We start from the raw sequence: 22,922 nt of genomic DNA, 5'->3' as shown, positions 1-22,922 counted from the left end.
ACCCAATCAGTGTAATAAAGCTAAAATCTTCCTAAGGCAGACGATGTAACAGTCTAACTAATGATGGTTCCCCTTGTCACTGAGGTTCTCTGAAGTCAGCCCTTTCAGGGGACCCATCATTAATTTGGGGCTGGGGCTGGGGCTGGAGGTTAGTCGGGAAGGTTTCTGACTGCAGGTGGCAGTGCAGCCAAGCCCTGATCTAACATCTTCCAGCAGAGCTCATTCGAACCGGGATCAGGAAGCAGGCTGCCGCGTTTCATTGTTGCTGCTCCGGGCGGAGACAGGCTGAAACAGGCCATCTTTCTGCTTCTGTGAAACTCAAACCCTAAACTGCATGAAGCCATGAGGGCATCCTCCCCATCCCCTTGGGAGCACTGTGCAATCTAGTGATGGAATCCGTGCTCCTCCCCTTTTCGCCCAGTTTAGGAGCACAACATTATCGTGAACAATTAACACGCTGTACTCCCATTTGGTCGTACTCCATTCAAGTACTTACATGAACTGAAACATGCCTCGAATCTTATTACATATTAATCACATTGAAACGCAAAGTGCGTTTAAAAAATTAGATTCATTGTGCCCTGTTTGGGGGATAAATCAATGGTGATAACTTCCTCTATGTGAGGCGGTGTTGCTCCTCCCCGCTCCAGTGACTGGATGGTTCACTCCACTCTATATTTACATCTCTCAGCCCGGGACTGTATCAACTTAACATCGAGTCAGTGTCAGAAACATGAGAAGTGCAAGAGGTCTGAAGGCAGCTAGTGATCGGTCACCGAGGGGGAAGCCGGCCCGGATAATGGACAATGATCGGGGGCGGCGCTAATTGCCCGATCGTCCTCAGATTTTAACAATCCAAATCTCCCGATACCAGCGATGTTACCTTGGAAGAAAAACAAATTGGACTTGGTCGAGAAGCGGCAGCCGAAGCAGCTCGGTTACTCGGTGAGTCTGAACTACAGCAGCCTGACTTCCTTCACCCGTGCGTGCCCGGACCTGGTGCCAGAGAGCGCTCTCAACCGAGTCTGCAGCATGTTCAAATCCAGGAGGAGGAAGATCACCATCACCGGGGAAGATCCCACCTACACAGTCTTATACCTCGGCAATGCCACCACTATCCAGTCCAAAGGGGAAGGCTGTGCCGATGTGGCCGTGACCAAAATCTGGTCCAAAAGTGAACAGGGTAAAAACGGCACCAAGATGAAGCTGACCATCAGCTCTCAAGGAATCCGCATGGTCCATGTGGACGGCAAAGCAAAGAGACCCGGCCATCTCTACCTTTTACACAGGATCACCTACTGTGTGGCGGATCCCAGATCGCCCAGAATCTTCGCCTGGATCTACCGGCACGAACTGAAGCACAAGGCGGTCATGCTGAGATGCCACGCCGTGTTGGTCTCCAAAGCCGAGAAGGCGAAGGCGATGGCCCTGCTCCTGTACCAGACCACCAGTAACGCCCTGGCCGAGTTTAAGAGGCTCAAGAGGAGGGACGATGCCAGGCACCAGCAGCAGAAACTGATCGGGGAGCAGACCATCCCCCTGGTGCCCCTCAGGAAGCTGATGAACGGTCAGTGCAGTTACAAGCCCCCGGTGGAAAGGAGCCGGAGCGCCCCGAAGCTGGGCTCCATCACCGAGGACCTGGTGGGAGAGCAACAGGAAGAGAAAGCCGAGCTGGAGCTGAGTCTGGAGTATGAGGACATTCTGGACACTGCGGAAGCCTCAGACAGAAACGAGCAGCAGGACCTTTGTGAAATGATCAGTGATCTGGGCCAGCTGACTATAGGGAACGATGTCCAGTTACTGAGAGCTGATCTGAGAGTGACCAGGTTACTATCTGGGGAAAGTACGAGCAGCGAGTCATCCCTGGGAAGTGGGGCGAGTGATCAGGAGCCCGTGGCTGCGACGGATGGCAGTGAAGACGGCGACTTGCAAGAAATGGGATAATTGTACAATTGCTTCAAGTTTTCTTTGCGGTCGGCTTCCCATTACAACACGAACTGACAGTGTGTTATTCCCCCCCACCCCCATCTCACCATTACACTAACAATAAGATGCTAAAAGAGGGGAAAACCATAACTGTGTGCAGTGAAGAGAAAGGAAAAGCACAGAACAGACTTTTTTTAAAAAAGGGCACTAACCGGCTTACGATTTGTGTCGACTTTAATCGTTCCTTTAATCAGTAAGTGGAGAGTTTAACATTTAGAAATGGAAGTTGCGATTTGTATGTGCCGGTTTGCTCCCTGTTTACAAGAAACTTCCCGTGGAAGCCGGGACACCTTGAAACTGACCAGGCGTTGATCCAGCTCTCTCTGCCCTATTCACTGCAACACTCGCACAGTGGCTGCTATTGACCATTTTAGCATCAGATTCCCTCTCCTCACGCATCTCCCTCCAAGCCACAACTGCGGTTTGTAAAAGGACGGGCAACACCGCAGTGTTATTCCTGTGCAGTATTTCAGTAATGTGACTGGCAGATAAAATAGAAATAGATGGATCACCATTATCAAAGGTTCTGCCAGACTTAGATAGAGTAATTGGCTGGTCTCAGCTGTGCAAAGTAAAACATCACATTTTGGCAAATACATTAACGTTTTCCAATAGTAACCACATCCCACAATGTAATCATATGGGTCAGATCTGACAGATCATACCTCATTTTGAGAACTTAATTTCTCATACCCTTTGGTTTCAGAACTGGACCTCATTTCCTTGTTTCTCAGATCTTATTTGATCGGACTATGTTTAGGGGTGTCTGAAATGTATTCAACACTATTTTGGCTCAGGCTATATTCTGGTGTCACTAGTGTCCATCTTAAACTTGAGTTAACGTAATGACTATTGAGGGACTTAATTCCTATTTAATGTTCCTGCCCTGAAACTGGTCAAAAATTAGGCAGAGTTGACACTGCAGAAGTTCTGATTAGTTTTACCAGAACTATTGCTACCTAAGCAATGGTTTTTGAGGGAATGGGTGGAGGTCACCAATACGAGGACAAGCAATTTTTACTTAATGTGGAGTCAGAAGAAGCAGTTGTGTAACTCTTCACTACACCATTGAAGTTAGCTACCACATTACTTTGCCTGATCCCTTTCACCTCCACCCTTAGACCTACTAGAGAGCTGTTCCTGATCTCAGAGCTAAATCACATGCTTTCCTCTTAGGGAACTCATGTTACAGCCAGACAATGTGACCTGTGTTTGTATTCAGGCATGAACCAAGTTCTTCCCCAAAGAGTATGTTTCAGTCAAGATTGTAGCTATTATCTAATGTTTTGCCATTTCATTATGTTAATTTGCAATAGTCTTAATTGTTAAGGAAAATCTTAATGACAATTTAATTAATTGTTCTGTCCTTATGATTTAATTCCTTCCCTCAGTCAGTTCTTCATTTTTAGCTTTAATGGCTTCATGATGGCTTGCTCTTTTGAAATATTAGTGGTTACTTTCTCCCTCATGTTGTTGTCTTTCATTTGATTTCCCTTTGTGCTGATGGAAGAAATTGGTGGTTTGAATTTCCAAAATCTGAAGCTTCCCTCAGATACACACCAAAGTTATACATAAAGAATCATGTTCCCTGCATTTTCTATTTGGAAACATTATGTTTTGAGACACTTGGCAAGTCCCAGAAAAGGCTATTGATTCAGAAGGAGATCTTTGAAATCTGTTGAAAGATATTTTGTATTAAATACACATTTTGAAGACTGTACAACATGTCTACACACATTAACAGCTCTTATCCAATCCAACTACTTTGATTTCAGAAATCTAGAATGCATGTTAAAATCAGAAGGGAAACCAAAAATGTTTTTTGAAAGAGGATACATCTGGTATCTTATACAGACTTTGTGTATGAAAAATCATAAGTTTAAATAAATGAGACACTCATATATTATAGTATCAATTTGACATAAAGGTCAGCACTGTGAAAGTAATTACTGCACTATTAGGAACTTTTGCCATTTAGATTAATGGCTCCATAAAATTCTATCGATGGTCAAAGATATCTAATTAACACACAACATTTTTGCCACAGAGGTACAATAATCTGGTAAAATAAGTTGGGAGTTGCAATCAATGCTGAAGGAAATTATGTAATGTCTTCTTAACAAACCATAGAGGTAATGTTGATTTTGGCTGATGGTGTAAAATGGCTGACAATGAATTATCTTTACACTGACTGTAAAGTCAATAGAAACAAAAGATTGTGGGAGCTGAAAACCTGGCTGCCAACTTGCTATCACCCATTTTAGAGTATTGCAACTTTATCAGAGTGTGTTAAGACAAAGAAAAACAATCTGTATTACATTGAAGTTATTATTGGATTTGACTGAATAGATTCTCACCAATGTATAGAATGGATTCTTTACATTTGTAATTTCTCATTATGGAATGAACACTATTTTTCACATTCAGTTAAATACCATGTTTAATAGTCTTAAGTATTTGTTTACAACCTCTTAACAGAGTCACAGAATTTATCCTTGCCTGTTACGCTCTGTGGTTTGTATATTGCACTGTTGTGACTTCTTAACCAGTGTTTTATTGTCTGTAAATAATTTTGTCATCAGATATAATATCATTTCTTTGCTGTGCGAATGAAGGATGCAGCAAGCATTGGGTGTCCTAACCGTACTGTACATACTGAATGTAAATCTGTACAAGCAAGATAGATGTTATTTTTTTGAATATTTGATGAAAAAGTGTCCATAAATTTTTGTTGACACAAACTCAAACAATAAAGTCAATGTAAAAATAGGATGTACTAGAATTTTGAGGTATAGTTCTACTATGCATGATTATATTAAGATGTACGAATAATAATAGCAGAATGCTATTGTAAAGTAGGAAAAAGATTTGCAAACTAAAATTCATATACCTACACAAGTTCCCATGGTTATTTATTATGGACTTTTTGTAATCCTGTCCTTCTAGGCTAAAGTTCCATATATCTTTTGATCTTGCAAACCACTATATAGTGAAAACAGCTAGGAATGTTAGTCAAATACAGTTGGAAGTGATTTCCAATATCCTTCCATTTTTAGTGATAATTTATTTTGATATCAACAATACTAGATGCTGTATGTGCTAAATGTCTTATCATGAATTTATATAGAGAGAAAAGTTGATACCAATCTGATAAGGGCGTATTAATGGAAATCAACTACAGTGTTGTAAATAATTCAAATTGAACTTGTTCCCTAGCACTCAAGTGGTGGTAAATATATTTTATTATTTAAATCTACATTCAGATTATTTAACCTGATGTATTTTGATGAAAAATGATTTCAATTAAAAGTCCCATCATCAGCTTTTTCTTTTTGAAACCTTATAGGCAAAGTATGGCTGGTCGCATGAACTGATTAAATCTAGCTTATCATGATTCAGCCCAGCCTAAAATATGGCATGTAAAATATATTGTAAATTGGATCACTAGAAAGTGGCATCCCAATACATTAATGTTTGAGACCTAAACATGTCTGTGAGAAAAGACAGGATTGGAGATAATAGCCAGTTCCGTCTGTCATGTGGCAGTAACAGATGGTACTTCAAACACAACAATTTAGTTCTGAGAAAACATGCCGTTGGTGTTTTATAAGAACTTAAAGTCTTCTTGTTGTGTACAGTCAACGTGTGCACTCAAATCTCTTTGTTTCTGCAGTTGTACAGTGATTGTATATTTGATCATTCTGATCATTATAATGATCCACCTCAGGGCTGAGATGTCAGAATATATTGAAGCAAACACAACCAGGAGATAAGTGAGGTGTTCGTGTTAGGCAGCACACAAAGAAAGGAAGTCAAGACTATGATTCATCTGCTAATTCCCCTTCTTTTTCTCCCTGTGGAGGAGTATCTGCCTTTTATACTCAATCTGCAATTATATATTTTTGTAGTATTTCATGTTCATATTATACAATGTTATATGGATTCAGTAAAATCTTGTTGATTATTAGAGTTATGATGTTTCGGGATGATAACATCAGCCTCCCCAAGAATAGTGCAAAAATGTGGCATCTGTCATAAAGTCATAGAAATGTACAGCACGGAAGTAGATGCTTCAGTCCAACTTGTCCATGCCGACCAGATATCCCAACTCAATCTAGTCCCATTTGCGAGCATTTGGCACAAATCCCTCTAAACCCTTCCTATTCATATATCCATCCTTATGCCTTTTAAATGTTACAATTGTACCAGCCTTCACCACTTCCTCTGGCAGCTCATTCTATACATGCGGCACCCTCTGTGTGAAAAAGTAGCCCCTTAGGTCTCTTTTATGTCTTTCCCCTCTCACCCAAAACCTATGCCCTCTAGTTCTAGACTCCCCCACCCCAGGGAAAATACTTTCTCTATTTAACCCATCCATGCCCCTCATGATTTTATAAACCTCTAAGTTCACCCCTCAGCCTCCAATACTCCAGGGAAAACAGACCCAGCCTATTCAGCATCTCCCTACAGCTTGAATCCTCCAACCCTGGCAATACCCTTGTAATTCTTTTCTGAACTCTTTCAAGTTTCATAACATCCTTCCAATAGGATGAATTGCACGCCATGTTCCAAAAGTGGCCTAATCAATATCCTGTGCAGTCACAACATGACCTCCCAACTCCTATACTTAGTGCTCTGACAAATATAGGAAAGCATACCAAATTCAATGAATGTAACTCCAAGGTCTCTTTGTTCAGCAACACTCCCTAGGACCTTACCATTAAGTGTATAAGTCCTTTTGAGATTTGCTTTCCAAACATGCAGCACCTTGCATTTATCTAAATTAAACTCCGTCTGCCACTCCTCAGCCCATTGGCCCATTGTAATCTGAGGTAACCTTCTTCATTGTCCACTACACCTTCAATGTTGTTGTCATCTGCAAATATACTAACTATACCTCTTATGCTCACATCCAAATCATTTATATAAAAGATGAAAAATCTGAAAAACAACCCTCCACCAACACCCTCTGTCTTCTACTTTTGAGCCAGTTCTGTATCCAAATGGCTAGTACTGCCTGTATTTCATGAGTTCTAACCTTGCTAACCAGTCTCCCATGGGGAACCTTGTCGAATGCCTTACTGAAGTCCACATAGATCACATCACATCTAAAGCTCTGCCCTCATCAATCCTCTTTGTTATTTCTTCAAAAAACTCAATCAAGTTTGTGAGATATGATTTCCCACGCACAAAGCTATGTTGACCATCCCTAATCAGTCCTTGCCTTTCCAAATATATGTACATCCTGTCCCTCAGGATTCCCTCCAACAACTTGCCCATCATCGATGTCAGGTTCACTGGTCTATAGTTCCCTGGCTTGCCCTTACCACCCTTCTTAAGTAGTGGCACCACGTTAGCCAATCCCCAGTATTCTGGCACCTCACCTGTGACTATCGATGATACAAATATCTCAGCAAGGGACCCAGGAATCACTTCCCTCACTTCACACAAAGTTCTAGGGTATACCTAATCAGGCCTGGGGATTTAACCACTTATGTGTTTCAAGACATCCAACGCCGCCTCCTCTGTAAAATGGACATTTTTCAAGATGTCACCATCTATTTCCCCACATTCTATATCTTCCAAGTCCTCCTCCACAATAAACACTGATGCAAAATATTCGTAAAATACTGCGGCTCCACACAAAGGGCACCTTACTGATCTTTGAGGGGCTCTATTCTCTCCTAGTTGCTCTTTTGTCCTTAATGTATTTGTAAAACCTTTTGGATTCTCCTTTAGCCTATTTGCCAAAGCTATCTCATGTCCCCTTTTTGCTCTTCTGATTTCCCTCTTAAGTATACTCCTGATAACTTCAATTGGATTTACACCCATGCAAAAGTAAAATTGTGTTTTGTATCTTTTTGTTTTGTACATTCATTACAGCAGTGAACTGTCTGTTTTATTGTACAGAAAAAAAACCAATCCTAGCCTCTGCCGGGAGCTCAATTCAGCAAGGCAATTTTTCTCGAGAAAGCTGTCTTGAGTTACTATCCACTTCATTATTTCCCCCAGACCCCAAATATACATGTTCTATCTTCCGTGCTTCACAATGTTCTAATGGCAGTATTGATTTGCTACAGCTTTTCGCACAAACAAGAGAAATGACATTTACAAAGTGAAATTAAATATGGCAATTTCAGCTGACAGAATTATATTTAGCTATCAAACTGGAACAGGGATCTAAACATTTTAAACACATAAAGCTCCGTGATTACGTTTGAACCCAGGTGTCCCTGGAGAAGGAGCATGCAGTGCCCACCAACACCCTTGAGCTGTTCACGGAGAGATGGACACCAGAGGGAGTGAACTGTTTTATTTCTCCCTCCAACTCTATTTTAATTTGATCCCTGCCTTCCCCATCACTTTTATGATCACGCAGCATTGCCTTTTGTCGAGAAGGGCACTGCTTGTCACTGGCCACTCTGGTATTTCCTTTCCTCCTGGTGGTGGATTATAAATAAAGATTTGTTATTCTTCACTGCGTCCTACACCTGCACACACGTGACATGGGTACTGGGGAAAAGTAAACACTATCGCTGTTAGGCAGGAGTGTGGGGGAAAGGCAAGAAAAGAAAAAAAACATATACCTGCTCATGATCGAATTTTAAAAAATGAAACCTAAAGGTTTGACAAAACAATTTCAAAATATGGTTTATTATTTCCAGCTGAAGAGCCATGGGTAACTTTCATTTCCATTACCCTTGAACCTTGACTTTGTTTTCCCTTGTAACCACTTGATAGCCGTCACATTCTTAACGTTGAAGACATTGTAGTTCAGTCTTGAAAACATTTTAGCATTCTGCTAAAGCTTTCAGTTGTTCTTCATCCATGAGCATGAAGTAATTTGACCTTGAGAAAATTTGATTCTTATACAGATGTTTCCCATTCAGTCTATGAAAATCCTGTTAAATGCAAGCTGTCACTTTATATGTTGCAGTACAAGTTAATAACCAAAGGTGACATTCCATCCATTTACTCTCCACTTCACAACATTGATTACTGATACCAGTACTGTTAATTTCTTTTTAAAAGCATCAGACTTTTTTGTTTAATCAATCAAGAGCATTTATACCTGAAATTGCTCCAATCAGGAATTCAGCTTTCTAATTTACCTAAATGCAGTATTGGAGGATAAGTTGTTGATACTTGTTTTTGATAAAGATTCAGTATCAGCACTCATTTTTAAAATGGAAGGTAAATAGACTTATATGAGTTCAATATTATGTTTGTCTCTTTTAATGAGATCTGTATAGAACCAACAGGGAAGAGAAGTTGGTAATTCAAGAGTTTTCAGTTTATGATTGGATGTGCAGATTTCAAAAATGGCAGATCATGATTGAACAGTGAAAATTATTCTTTTTTTGAAGAAGTAATAGAGAATTTTCATGAGCAAAAGCAGTGAATATTGTCCATACAGGTTTAAGAAAGTATTTGACAAATTATGACAGATAGTTAACAAACTTGAAGCTCATGGAACAAGAAACTCAATGTCAGTTTGGAAAGAAGTATGGTCTTAAGGACAAAAAACAGCAAGTCATTAAATGGTATTTTTCAGATTGGAGGTTAGTTGTGTCATCCCATTCCCCCTCCCCACACCCCCTTTCAGTCGAAGCAAACTCTCAGAGACACAGTATGGGTTTACCTCCTTCATTTATGGGCGGCACGGTGGCACAGTGGTTAGCACTGCTGCCTCACAGCGCCTGTAGACCCGGGTTCAATTCCCGACTCAGGCGACTGACTGTGTGGAGTTTGCATGTTCTTCCCGTGTCTGCGTGGGTTTCCTCCGGGTGCTCCGGTTTCCTCCCACAGTCACAAAGATGTGCGGGTCAGGTGAATTGGCCATGCTAAATTGCCCGTAGTGTTAGGCAAGGGGTAAATGTAGGGGAATGGGTGGGTTGCGCTTCGGCGGGTCGGTGTGGACTTGTTGGGCCGTAGGGCCTGTTTCCACACTGTAAGTCTAATCTAATCTTTATTCCAGGCTCTGGAGGGAAAGAGAACAATCACCGATGTACACAGAGACATGAGTTCATGGTCTTCTCTGGAACAGCAGTTTCTCAATAAACTATATAGACATTTTACAAGGAGGAGCACCCAGATAAGGCAACATACATATTAGTTGGGTGACCGTTATAATCAACAAATATCAATAGCAGAGACCAAGCCCTTTACTGTTATACAATGAATGTTGTTAAACTCGTTAACTGGGTTCATACAATGAATAATTTTCCCCATGTTAGCTGACCTTGCATACTGAATGCTTCTAACATTGTTAAATGGCTCTACATAATGACTGCTTTTCCACCTTGTTAACCCATTATCCTTGCTTCCAGCACACCATTGTTAACTGTAAGTTGATATTTGATCTGAGTTATGCACAGCCAAACCTCTTGTTTCACAAAACTCAGAACTTAGCTCTTTCCCTGCCTGCTTATACCCTATAAACATTTTCAGTTGTACTCCTCAGGGATCAGTGCTGCAATCATTTTTAGTATATGTAAATAACTTGTATATCAGCATACAAAGTAAAATTTCAGAACTTGCCAATAATTCTAAACTTGAGGGTTAGAATCAACGGCAACAGGATATAGTTACATCAGCAGAATCGGTAGTCAAATGCCAGATTGAATTTTAAACAATATCTGTGAAGTGATGTGGTTTTGAAGAAGGAGTAGGAAGAGACAATAGAGACTTAACTGCTCAATTCTAAGGAGTGTACAGGAACGGAAGATCCTTGAGATTTGTGCACATCAATCTTTGAAGTTGGCAGGACATAATGAGAGCAGTTAGTAAATTATGCAGGGCCAAAACTAGACTATTGTATAAAAGCTTTGGTCATCACCCTTTTGGAAGCTTGTGAGGATCTCGGCTGGGTTTAAAGAAAATTTACCAGAATGCTTCGATGGCTGGGGGATTTTCGTTACAAGACTACGTTGGAGAAAACTAGGATTCTTTTCCTTGGTGGAAATGAGATTTGTAGAAGTGTACACAGTTATGACAAGTTTAGAAAATGGAGAGAAAGAAAATGTTCTCCAATTGACTGATGGTACAAGGAGTAGGGGGTACAGATTTAACTAGTTTGAGTTTGAGCAAGAGATTAAGGGAGATGTGAGAAAGCAGATTTTTACTCAATCAGTGGTAGTGACCTGGAACACATTGCACATGTGGTTGGTGAAAGCAGTGACAGTGAATGATTTCAAAAAGAAATTACACGGACACTTGACAAAGTAAACTTACACTGATCCAAGCTACTGAGGAGTATTCTATCACACACCTTAATTGTGCCTTGTAGATGGGAGGGGGCATTGAAGTGGAACCCATTGCCTTAAGTAGATCCAACAGGACTTGATGGACTTAATAGTGTCTTTCGGTGCAAAGATTAAACTATTGCTTCCAGAATAATAAAGTTATACAGGATCAGCAGTAAGACTGAAAGGAAAAAAATGTTTCAGAACTTACAGTATGACAGAACTGAATTAAAATTGACATATGAAATTACTAACCTGGCCCACTTCAACAATCCAATCATTTCAACCTTGCATCCACTATTTTTTAAAAATTTGCTTATGGGACTACGGTCGCCTTGACTTGGCCAGCTTTTATTTCCTGTCTCTAGTTAATTCCGAGAAAGTGGTGGTGAGCTGCTTTCTTGAATCACTGGAAGTGCATTTTGAAGTGAGAATGGTGAGTGACTTGGCATGGAACTTGCACATGGTGGTATTGTCATGTATCAGCTGCCCTTGTCATTCGAAATAAAAGTGGTTGTAGATTTGGAAGATGGTGCTAAGGATCTTTGATGAATTTCTGCAATGCACCTTATAGATGGTACATACTGCTGCTATTGAACATTAGTGACATAGAGAAGTACAGTATGGTAACAAACCCTTTGGTCCAACTGGTCAATGCCAACCAGATATCCTAAATTAATCGAGTCCCATTTGCTAGCACTTGGCCCATAGTAAATAGGAAGGGTTAGCACTCTAACCCTTCCTATTTACATACCCATCCAGATGCCTTTTAAGTACTCAATTGTACCAGTCTCCACCACTTCCTCTGGCAACTCATCCATACATTTGGTGATGGTGATGGAGAAAGTAGATGTTTGTGAATGTGGTCCCAATCAATCAGCTGTTTTGACCTGGATGGTGTCAATCTTCTTGAGTGCTGTTGGGGCTGCATTCATCATGCAAGTGGGGAATATTTCATCAAACTCCTAACTTGTGCTTGTAAATGCATGGATGGGCTTTGGGAATCAGGAGGTGAGTTACTTGCTGCAGTATTCCTAGACTTTGATTGCACTTGTCAATGCTATATTTAAATGGCAAGTTTAGATCAGGTTCTAATCAATGGTAAACTCCCAGGATGTTGATTGTGGGAGATTCAGGGATAACAATGCCATTAAATGTCATGGGGTGATGATTAGATTATCTCTTATTGGAGATGGTCACTGCCTGGCACATTTGTGACATGGATATTACTTGCCCATGTCACATGGTGGGGGGGGGGGAGGAAATCTGCTTCAGTATCTGAGGAGTCATGAACGATGCTGAATATTGTGCAATCATTGACCAATATCCCCACTTCTCATCTTATAGCGGTGGGAATGTCATTGGTGAAGCAACTAAAGATGTTTCAGCCCAGGACACTAACTGGAGGAACTCCTGCAGAGATATTCTGGAGCTAAGGTGAATGACCTCCAACAGTTACAAACATATTCACAAATGCCAGGTATGATTGCACCAGTAGAAAGTTTTCTCTAATTCATATCAATGTCAGTTTTGCTTGGTCTCCTACTCTTTCGAATGTTGTGTTAATGTCAAGGGCTGACACTCTCACCTCCCCTCTGGAATTCAGCTCTTTACAGTTTGTTTCAAGCTGACAAATGAGGTCAGGAGCTGAGTGGTCTTGTGGAGCACAAGCTGGCTGTGAGTGAGCAAGTTATTATTAAGCAGCTGCTGGATAGTTTTGTTATACGGTCAGAGAGGTATACAGCACAGACACAGACCATTCAGTCTAACTCATCCATGCCAACCAGATATTGTAAATAAATCTAGTCCCATTTACCAGCATTTGGCCCAATACCCTCTAAACCCTTCCTTTCATGTATCCATCTAGATGTCTTTTCAATGTCACTGCCATTTTAATGTAATTGTACCAGCCTCCACCATTTTCTCTGGCAGCTTATTCCATATACGCACCACCCTCTACGTGAAGATGTTGCCCCTTAGGTCTCTTTTAAACTTTTCCCTCTCATATCAAAGCAATACACTCTAGTTTTGGACTCCACTAGCATGATTTTATAAACCTCTATTAGATCACCCCTCAGCCTCCGTGCTCCAGGAAAAGTCTCAGTCTATTCAGCTTCTCCGTAAAGCTCAAACACTCCAACCCTGGCAACATCTTTCTAAATCTTTTATGAACCCCTTCACGTTTCACAACATCATTCCTATAGCAAGGAGACCAGAATTGTATGCATTATTCCAATAATGGCCTAACCAATGTCCTGTACAGCCTCAAAATGATCTCCTAAATCCTTTTCTCAATGCAATGACCAATAAAGGCAAGCATACCAAATGCTATCCTATCTACCTATCACACCATTTTCAAGCAACTATGAACCTGAACTCCAAGGTCTCTTTGTTCAGCAACACTCTCCAGGACCTTACCATTAAGTGTATAGGTCATGCCTTGATTTGCCTTTCCAAAATGCAGCACCTCACATTTATGTAAATTAAACTCCATCTGCCACTCCTCAGCCCATTGGCCCATCTGATTGTACTCTGAGCCAGTTCCGTATTCAAACAGTTAGTTCTTTCTGTCTTCTATCTGATCTAACCTTGCTAACCAGTCTACCACAAGGAACCTTGTCGACTGCCTTACTAAAGTCCATATAGATCACGTCTACCACTCTGCCCTCATCAATCTTCTTTATTACTTCTTCAAAAAGCTCAAGTTTGTGAAACATGATTTCCCACGCACAAAGCCATGTTGACTATCCCTAATCAGACCTTTCCTTTCTAAATACATGGAAATCCTATCACTCAGGATTCCCTCCAACAACTTACCCACCATCAGGCTCAATGGTATATAGTTCCCTGGCTTTTCCTTATCTCTTTTCTTAAATAGTGCCACCACATTAGACAACCTCGAGTCTTCCAGTGCCTCACCTGTGATTATCAAAGATAAGAATATCTCAGCAAGAGGCCCAGCAATCACTTCCCCAGCTTCCCACAGAGTTTGAGGGTACACCGGGGGTTTATCCACCTTATCTGTTTTAAGACATTCAGCACCTCCTCCTCTGTACTATGGACATTTTTCAAGATGTTGCTATTTATTTCCCCACATTTTGTACCTTCCATATCCTTCTTCACAGTAAACACTGATGCAAAAGATTTGTTTAATATCTCCCCCATCACCTGTGGTTCCACACAAAGGTAGCCTTGCTGATCTTTAAGGGGCCTGAGCTCTCCCAAGTTACCCTTTTGTCCTTATGTATTGCAGAATCCCTTTGTATTCTCCTTAACTCTATTTGCCAAAGCTATCTCATGTCCCCCTTTTGCCCTCCTGATTTTCCTTTTAAATATACTTCAACTGCTTTTATATTCTTCTGGGGAATCATTCAATTTCTTCTGACTGTACCTGATATATGCTTCCTTCTTATTCTTAATCAAAATTTCAATGTCTCTATTCATCCAGCATTTCCCACACCTACCAGCCTTGCCCTTCACCTTAACAGGAACATACTGTCTCTGGACTCTCATTATCTCATTTCTGAAGGCTTCCTATTTTCTAGCCATTCTTTTACCTGTGAACGTCCGCCCCCAAATCAACTTTTGAAAGTTCTTGCCAAATACTGTCAAAATTGGCCTCCTCCAATTCAGAACTTAAACTTTTAGATCCAATCTATCCTTTTCCATCCTATTTTAAAACTGATAGAATTTTGGTCACTGGCTCCAAAGTGCTCCCCCACTGACCCTTCAGTGACCTGCCCTGCCTTATTTCCCACAAATAGATCAAGGTTTGCTCCTTCTCTCGTACGTACATCCACATACTAAATCAGAAAACTTTCTTGTACATGCTTAACAAATTCCTCTCCATCCAAGTCCTTAACACTATGGCAGTCTCAGTCAATGTTTGGAAAGTTAAAATACCCTACCATAACCACCCTATTATTTGTACAGATAACTGAAATCTCCTTACAGATTTGTTTCTGAATTTCCCTCTATTGATGAGTCTTTAGTACAATCCCAATAAGGTGATGATCCCTTTCTTAGTTCCACCCATATAACTTCCCGAGACATATTCCCAGCAATGTCCTCCCTAAGTACAGTCAAAATGTTATTCCTAATCAAAAATACCATGCCCCTTCCTCTCTTGCCCCCCCTCTCAATCCTTCCACTAGCATCTATACCCTGGAACATCAAGCTGTCAGTCCTGGCCATACCAGAGCACCATCTCTGTAATTGCTATGACATCCCAGTTCCATGTCCCTAACCATGCCCTGAGTTCATCTGCCTTCCCTGTTTGGCCTCTTGCATTGAAATAAATGCAGTTTAATTGATCAGTTTTCCTTCATTCTGTACTTTGTTTCTGCCTGCCCTGACTATTTGACTTACTCTTTTTCCCAACTGTACCAGCCTCAGACTGATCACTTTCCTCAATATTCCCTGGGTCCCACACCCTCACTAGTTTAAATCCACCTGAGCACAAGTGGCAGCAGTGGGAAACGAACCCGCACTGGGACTTGAATACAAGGTCTGAGAACACTTGGCCATGCTAGCAGACACTGCTGTAAGAATTCTCCTTGCCAGTATATTAGTCCCCTACCAATTCAGGTACAATCCATCCCGCATATACAGATCATCTCGATGCCAGAAGACATTCCAATGATTCAGAAATATGAATCCTTTTCCCATACACCAGCTCCTCAGCCATGCATTCAGCTGTTCTATTCTTTTATTCCTACCCCTCACTAGCTCAAGGCACTGGGAGTACTCCAGATATTAATGCCCTCAAGGACATCCTTTTTAAATTCCTGCCTAACTTCCTATTTTACCTCCTCAGAATCTTATCCTTTTCATTTCCTATGTAATCAGTTCCAATGTGTACAATGATTTCCTGCTCCCCTTTGAGAATATTCTGCACCCTCTCCGAGTTATCCTTGATCCTGGCTCCAGGGAGGCAACACATCATTCTGATGTCTCACTATTGGTTGCAGAATCATCTAACTGTGCCTCTAACTAGAGCGTCCCCTAGCACAATCGATTGCTTGGAACCTGGCATACCCCCCTTGTTACATTAGATCCAATCTTGGCATTAGAAAGCTGGCTGTCAGTGTTACATTCTCCTGAGAGTTCACCACCCCCTAAAAACAGCATACTTGTTTGAGATAGGGATAGCCACAGGAGACTTTGCACTACCAGTTTCCCTCTCCTACCTATCCTGGAGGTAACCCATCTAGCTGACTGTATCTTTAGTTTATCTCCCTTCCTGCAACAGCCATCCTCTAACTACCGCTCCAATCAATCCATGCACTCTGATAGGATTCACAACCAAACACATTTCCTGCAGACATAATCAGCAGCAATATGGAAACTCTCTCTAATCTCCCTCTTCCAACAGAAAGAGCACATCACTCTACTAAAGGCTTTCTCTGCACCTTAACAATCCACAGATCCAGAAAATAGCAGTCTTGTTGTTCTAAAAACACTGCTCCAGGCTAGCTTAGTGCCTATATTTTTAAAGTTTAATCAAGAGACAGATCTCAATAACAACATATAATCAAAAAAACCCACTCTACTCACTATTGTGGATTTTAAAAAGAAAATCAGTAAGGTTTCACTTTAAAAAGCCACTTAACTGCTCCCCTGCTAGGACCTCCCACACACAGGTTTCTCCAAGGTCAGCTGTGAATTTTACTGTTTGTTTATTTTTCTTAAAACCAATTTCAATATCCAGAGATACTTGAAAACAGACAGCAAAGGCAGCAGCTGTGCAGTTTAGTGCTGGGTCAGACAGTAGTGTAAGTCTCTTTCTCCATTTCAATCACTGCCCATGTGGTCACTGCCCTGTTCTGTCTTCCTTCTTTTTAAAGTGCTGTTGTTTTGATCCTTTTGTCCACAAAGTTCCAAAACAGTACAACAGCTTCTTAAACAATAATTACTGCTCCTAAAATTTGAGGGAATCTGCTCCAACGCTGAAAATACATCAAACAAGGACCAACTCTTATAACCACAACTTCTTCCCATCCTTCATCTTGGATTACCCAGAATCCTTTTTTTCTATTGATGACACTTTCCATCACTTTAATGATGATTGAGAGCAGACTGATGAGGCAATAAATGGTTGGGTTGAATTGGATTGGGATTTGGAACTTCTTATGCTTAAATAGTATCATTAGACTGTGTGAACCATACATTCACAAAGTAGTAGAAATTAATCAGAATAAAAGATCTTGGAAAAATAATCAAATGCACTTTAACTAGGGCATTTAGATGGGAATATTGATGAATTACATACTGTTAGAAATTTAGACCACAATGATAACAACAAAGAGGATATAGGGATCTGGCTTATGAAGAGTGATATCATGACTGATACAGTCAAAGATCTGTGCTATGATCTGCTGGGTCTCTTCAGTATTTTGCTCTCTTGAAAGTTAGCAAATATATCCAAACAGTTGCACGTGTTTTAAAAGATATTCTCCTTGAATTAAACAAACTTGGTTGTTCTTGTATGTTTTACCCTGAGTCATAGTACAGTTTATCTCACAGAAAGCAGTTTTTGGGGATTTGCCTCATAGAATACCAACACAATACATAAGCCATTTTGTTGTTAGGTTGTTTGATTTTTGTGAACAGATCTTTGTTAATGTAATTTGTCTATGGTTTGTGATCAAAGTTACATATTTCTTATTATGGTTCCATGTAACATATTTTAGAAATAATCAAGGGCCAGAAGACCGCGAGTGCAATTTTTGTCAGCATAAATTCAAGGGTAAAGTCTGGTGATACTGACTATACTCATTCTGACACAGAAATATCATGCAACATTGCTCACCCACACATAAATAAGATGTCAATGTGGTATTCACGTTTTGCACAGCTAATTGCTGGAAGAAGCACATACAGAAATATAAATTGTGTATGTAAAGCAAAAGAATAACTTATTTCACCTGGTAAGTTTTTTTTTAAATAGTAGAGCTTCTCTACTGAATATGGTTACAATCAGGTGAGGGCTTGAAGGGGTCCCTGTTTTTCTCTCTCTTTCCTTGACCATAATAGGTTATTTTTTAGATAAAGCTATCTTTGCAAATTTATTTATTATCTACTTAGCTATGCATATGCTGTAATGATAAATAACTAGTCAAACAGATTTTCCTTGAGCTTTAACAAAGAAATAACTTAATTTTCTGATGCTAAAACGAAGTTGGGAAAAAATAATAAAAATGAACTTTGATGTTCAAATACACATGCACACATGCTTATATTTGAAGTTCATACACACAAATATAGGTTACAGAGGAGGGGAGAATAGATCTGGCCAAAATTTTATTTGGTAAAAATAAGTTCATAACTCATAGCCTGGAGTCTCTACCAGCTGCATGCAGACTCTACTGGCCTCATCCTCAATATTTAGGCAGTTTAGAGCTGTAGCTGAGCTTTAATCTTCCTGAAGATGCTGCGCTGGAATTGAATTTTTCCTATAAAAGCCTCTGGCTACTGTAAAATGGACACAAAGTCAAATTAGTTGTCAGGGTTGAAGCTTGTTAGTAGGTTGGAGATTGTGATAGAGACGATGTTCCCCTTAAACCAAAATGCTTGTCCACTTCTTCAGAGAAAATCAAGTGCTGAACTACACTTAGAATTCTCCAACTGCCAGTAATTTGAACATAATTGAATATTCCAAATATAAATTGTTTAAATCAAGACTACGTCCAAGCAATCAGCCTTTGCTTGGGTCATTTTAAATTGTTGAACACTGTCGGTAACATCCATAGATCCCTTACTGATAATGAAGGAAGGAAGGTTGTTTACAATCCCCAGGGGAGCCATCCTCTTTGATATATTTTGCAGACTTGCTGTCTCCTGCAAGAAGGGCTGGAGTTTGGAAAACACAGTCATGTAAATTAGAGTCAGAAATCTGGTTGTGAGTTAAAATCTTTTATATCAACAACAGTCTATTTCAAAAGTCCAACTTCATGCATCCAACCAGTGAACCAAAAATCAATATTCAATATAAAAGACATCTTCATTACATTGTGGACACCTGTTTAGAACAGAGCATATATTCTGTAAATGAAAATCTGTAAAATGACATTGTGACCGAATAATCAGACTACACTCATTTATGTTTTACTCTGGGTACTTGAAATAACTCAGTAATTGGATGAGAAGAATAGTCACAAATCTTATCACAAGCAAACTCAACACCTTTATCATATTTGCACTCCACTGAAGTGGGGCAGAGCCAGAGACCCACCAAATCTACAAGTTGAACATTCGTGAATAAACTCCTTATTTCTGGAGTTATCAATGGAAGAATTATGTGTGGAAATCACACCTACTGAGTTCAAAAACCACACAAACTATTTACTAATTATTACAAAAAAAAACACTTTCTCTGATTTTATGGACAATTATAACATGTGGACAATATAGACAGAGGTATAGCTGCCGCTTGTCAAAGTTGGCTACAAGAGTTGTCACTCATCAATTCACATTGATTCATTCAATAATTGATTATGAAAACATAAATGATCAGACACTAACAATTACAATTAATAATAGATTATGTTAAACTAACAGCTTTAGCATCAGAGGCTTAATAAATATTTTTATCATGTCTAAACAAAACCTAAAAATCTCCACAAATGGCTTTCTAATAAAAATACTGTATTGTTTTACCTTGACACGGTCCATTCTGAAAACATCTCAGCAATGAACCTGTTTCAACTGAATTACTTCCAGCCAAATCACATAATTGATTATTCATTATGTCAATACAGAGCTTAAAAAACATCAAAGTTATATCATGCTGTGAAATAGCAAGTTGGAGCTGCCTGTTTTGCTCAGTGAAATTAACTCTGACTTTTTTAGCTGGTGATAATGTTCTGTTGCAAATTCAGCAATGCAATGCATGTTGCTTAAATTGGCCAGTTAGCTTGTTGTAGCACTGCAAGGATTCTAATTCAGGAAAAGGGGCCTATCATTCATTGCGGAAACTGTTGATTTTGACTGGTACATTTCCTATAATTTATCACAATGTAGCTTTCATTGTGCCAGTTCTATAAAGTACAATAAATAAAAATCATTTTTCAAAGCTCTAACTTTCTGAGTATATCTGTATTAAAAAAATGAAGGCATGAAAAAATGAATGCTGATTGGCGCACAGCATTAAAATTGGGCCCTTTCCCTTTTGTGGTTTTGATTGGCAAGTAACATGTTTCTCGTAAATTTACTTTTTAAGAGTTCAATAAGAAACAAATTATAGATGCTGTTTGGTTAATCTGACTTAAATTTTGATTGATATTGTTCCACAAATCAATTGTTCTGAGCAAGTCTGTGCTGGTCCTGACCAGAATTTTGATCAGGATAAAAGACTGTTTTTGTCAATAATTTTAGAGTTGCAATTCAGAAGTGATAGTTTATTAAACAAAACAGGCTGAACTCACGATCTGCTTACAACCTTTAATATAATGTTGTTTTATTTGTCTCAGAGGTATACTCCGCAGCTCTTTGAAGGAGAGTTTAATTTTGAACAATGCTGCTCCATTCTTGTCACTATAGTAACAGCTTATCCTTTTCCAATCTGTTACCATCATTATACTTTCTTTCTGATGAGATACTGATGTCCTTTGAAAGAGAAACCTGGAAGACATCTTAATTTACGTTACTTAATAACCTGGCACAATTAATTTCACCTTAAAGATCATAGGCACTCCTTTAGGAGAGTTTTGGGGCAGATCCAGTTTCTGGGACAACATGTCCTAAAAACTCAATTTCACAGCCTACACCAACTACTGCCAACACTCCTACCTCAGAGTGATCTATTGCAATATGAATATTCTTAAATATTTTCCAAACCTCTCCATCTTGCCAATAATTTTCTCTCCTCCCTGTTCTTCTTCACAGTTTGCTTGCTAGATGTTTTACAAGCACTTCTTCACACATCCAGCTTGCCACATTTGTAAATGTACTCATCATCCCAAGCTCTGAAATCTGGTTATCTGGTCATGTCTCGCATTGTTGCTAATGTGGGACATGCAGTGTATAATGTACTGCCTGGGAGAGCAGTTGAGGTGCGTAACCACGTAAACTTTAAAAAGTACTTGTGTCAAACATTCAAGGCTATGTGCCTAGTGGTGAAAGGTGGGGCTAGTATAGGTTGAAGTGTCCTTTTGGAGTACACTGAATAGGCTAAAGGACCTTCTCTATACTGTGTCATTCTATCATTTTAAGCTGTTTGCCATATTTCCCCACATAGCAACAGGACTTAATTGACTGTGAAACACTTTAGGATCTTGAGGTCATGAAAAGTGCCAAATAAATGCTTGACCTTTCCTTTGTTCTCTTAATGCCTCCTTCGATATTATTAAAAGAAATATTGAAGTGTAATAAATTTAATTTGCTGTGGAACTCCACAAGTAATGAAGCATTAATGGCAGGCCTGTTATCATAAATAATGCCAATGTGAATATTTGAGGTGGAGGAGGAGCAGTAGAATAAATTGCAATCTGGCACATTTATGTCAAGGTACAAGGCAATTCCTTCACCCTGACAGCAGCTTCATTTGGGGTTTATCTCCCAATGAAGGCCAACAAGTGAGTGTCGCCTGAGCCAGCTTGATAAATGTTTTTACGTTAACAAGATTAGAATAAAATTACATTTTAGTTTAAGCTTCAATCAGGATACCTGCAAGCTTCTAAATAATTAAACTAATCCTTTCTTAATGAATCATTAAGGAAGATTTCAGATAGTGTTATGCACTAAATGATCAGTTGTTAAAAAAAAATCAAAATTCAGGGGTGAAATCAGATACATGAATATCTAATGTATATGAAAATATGAAATTAGAGTTACCAAGCAATCTAAACCACAAATCATTGATGCACTGACTTCCATTAGAAAATAAGTAGCCTGCATACCCTTTATATGAGTAATTTATGGGTTCAAATCCCAGGCCAGAATTTTCAATACAAATCGAGGCCAGCACCCCAGTGATGTATTGAGGGAATGCTATACTGCTGGAAGTTGTCACCTTTCAGATGAAATGTGAAACTGTAGCCCTGTCGATCTATTACTTGGATGTATTTATTCACATTGGCTCAACAAAAAACAGCCTATGGGTTCTCACCCACTGGAATCCCCATCAGTTCCATGGGAAAGCCTGATAGAATCAAGTGTCTGTCAGGCACTTAAGAGACATCATTAGGCATCCTGAAGTCTTCCCCATAGTCCAGCACCCCAGCAGGGGAAATCCCACCAGCATCTATGCTTTGTTACCAATACCAGCAGGTAGGTATTTAATGAGGCAAGTTTCTCCTGTGAAGAAACCCTGCAAAACAAAATTAGCGCAACTGGCTCATCATCAAAGGAACATAGAATTCAGCCCTGAGTATTACATCTAGCAGTAATCAGAGCTCAAAGGTTCTATTATTGAGATTATTGTTACATTAATTCCTGAGGTTGGTGACAGTTAAAAGCAATTTCAGTTCCCACTCAGTACTCATGGCATAATTCTTTTATTTACAAATGTTTCCCTATCATCAGCTGTCAAAAAGCACCTTCTTTTTAAAAGGCAGTGGCTGGTCTTTAACTGATATCAGAGACCCAGTCCCCAAACAGGTAACAGTATCCATACTGCAGGCTGCATGCCAGATCCATGACAACGAACAGACACCATAAATAATGTGTTGCCTGAGACACTGATAGGCATGT

At 39.8% G+C, this 22,922-nt stretch overlaps 1 protein-coding gene across 1 annotated transcript; it reads left to right on the top strand.

Moving 5' to 3' along the window:
• The first annotated feature begins 589 nt into the window (after positions 1–589).
• Positions 590–4,806, top strand: fam43a (family with sequence similarity 43 member A). Its single transcript, XM_060834776.1, has one exon. The coding sequence runs from the start codon at positions 877–879 to the stop codon at positions 1,942–1,944; it is 1,068 nt and encodes a 355-aa protein (XP_060690759.1). The 5' UTR covers positions 590–876; the 3' UTR covers positions 1,945–4,806.
• Positions 4,807–22,922: the final 18,116 nt, after the last annotated feature.

Source organism: Hemiscyllium ocellatum, chromosome 13 (assembly GCF_020745735.1).
Source record: "Hemiscyllium ocellatum isolate sHemOce1 chromosome 13, sHemOce1.pat.X.cur, whole genome shotgun sequence".
NCBI lineage: Eukaryota > Metazoa > Chordata > Chondrichthyes > Orectolobiformes > Hemiscylliidae > Hemiscyllium > Hemiscyllium ocellatum.
Note: the sequence above shows the minus strand (reverse complement) of the source record. Positions and strands in the feature narration are given on the sequence as shown.

What these genes read in the sequence shown, in the direction of transcription:
- fam43a (XM_060834776.1), top strand. Translation starts at nt 877, where the DNA reads ATGTTACCTTGGAAGAAAAACAAATTGGACTTGGTCGAGAAGCGGCAG.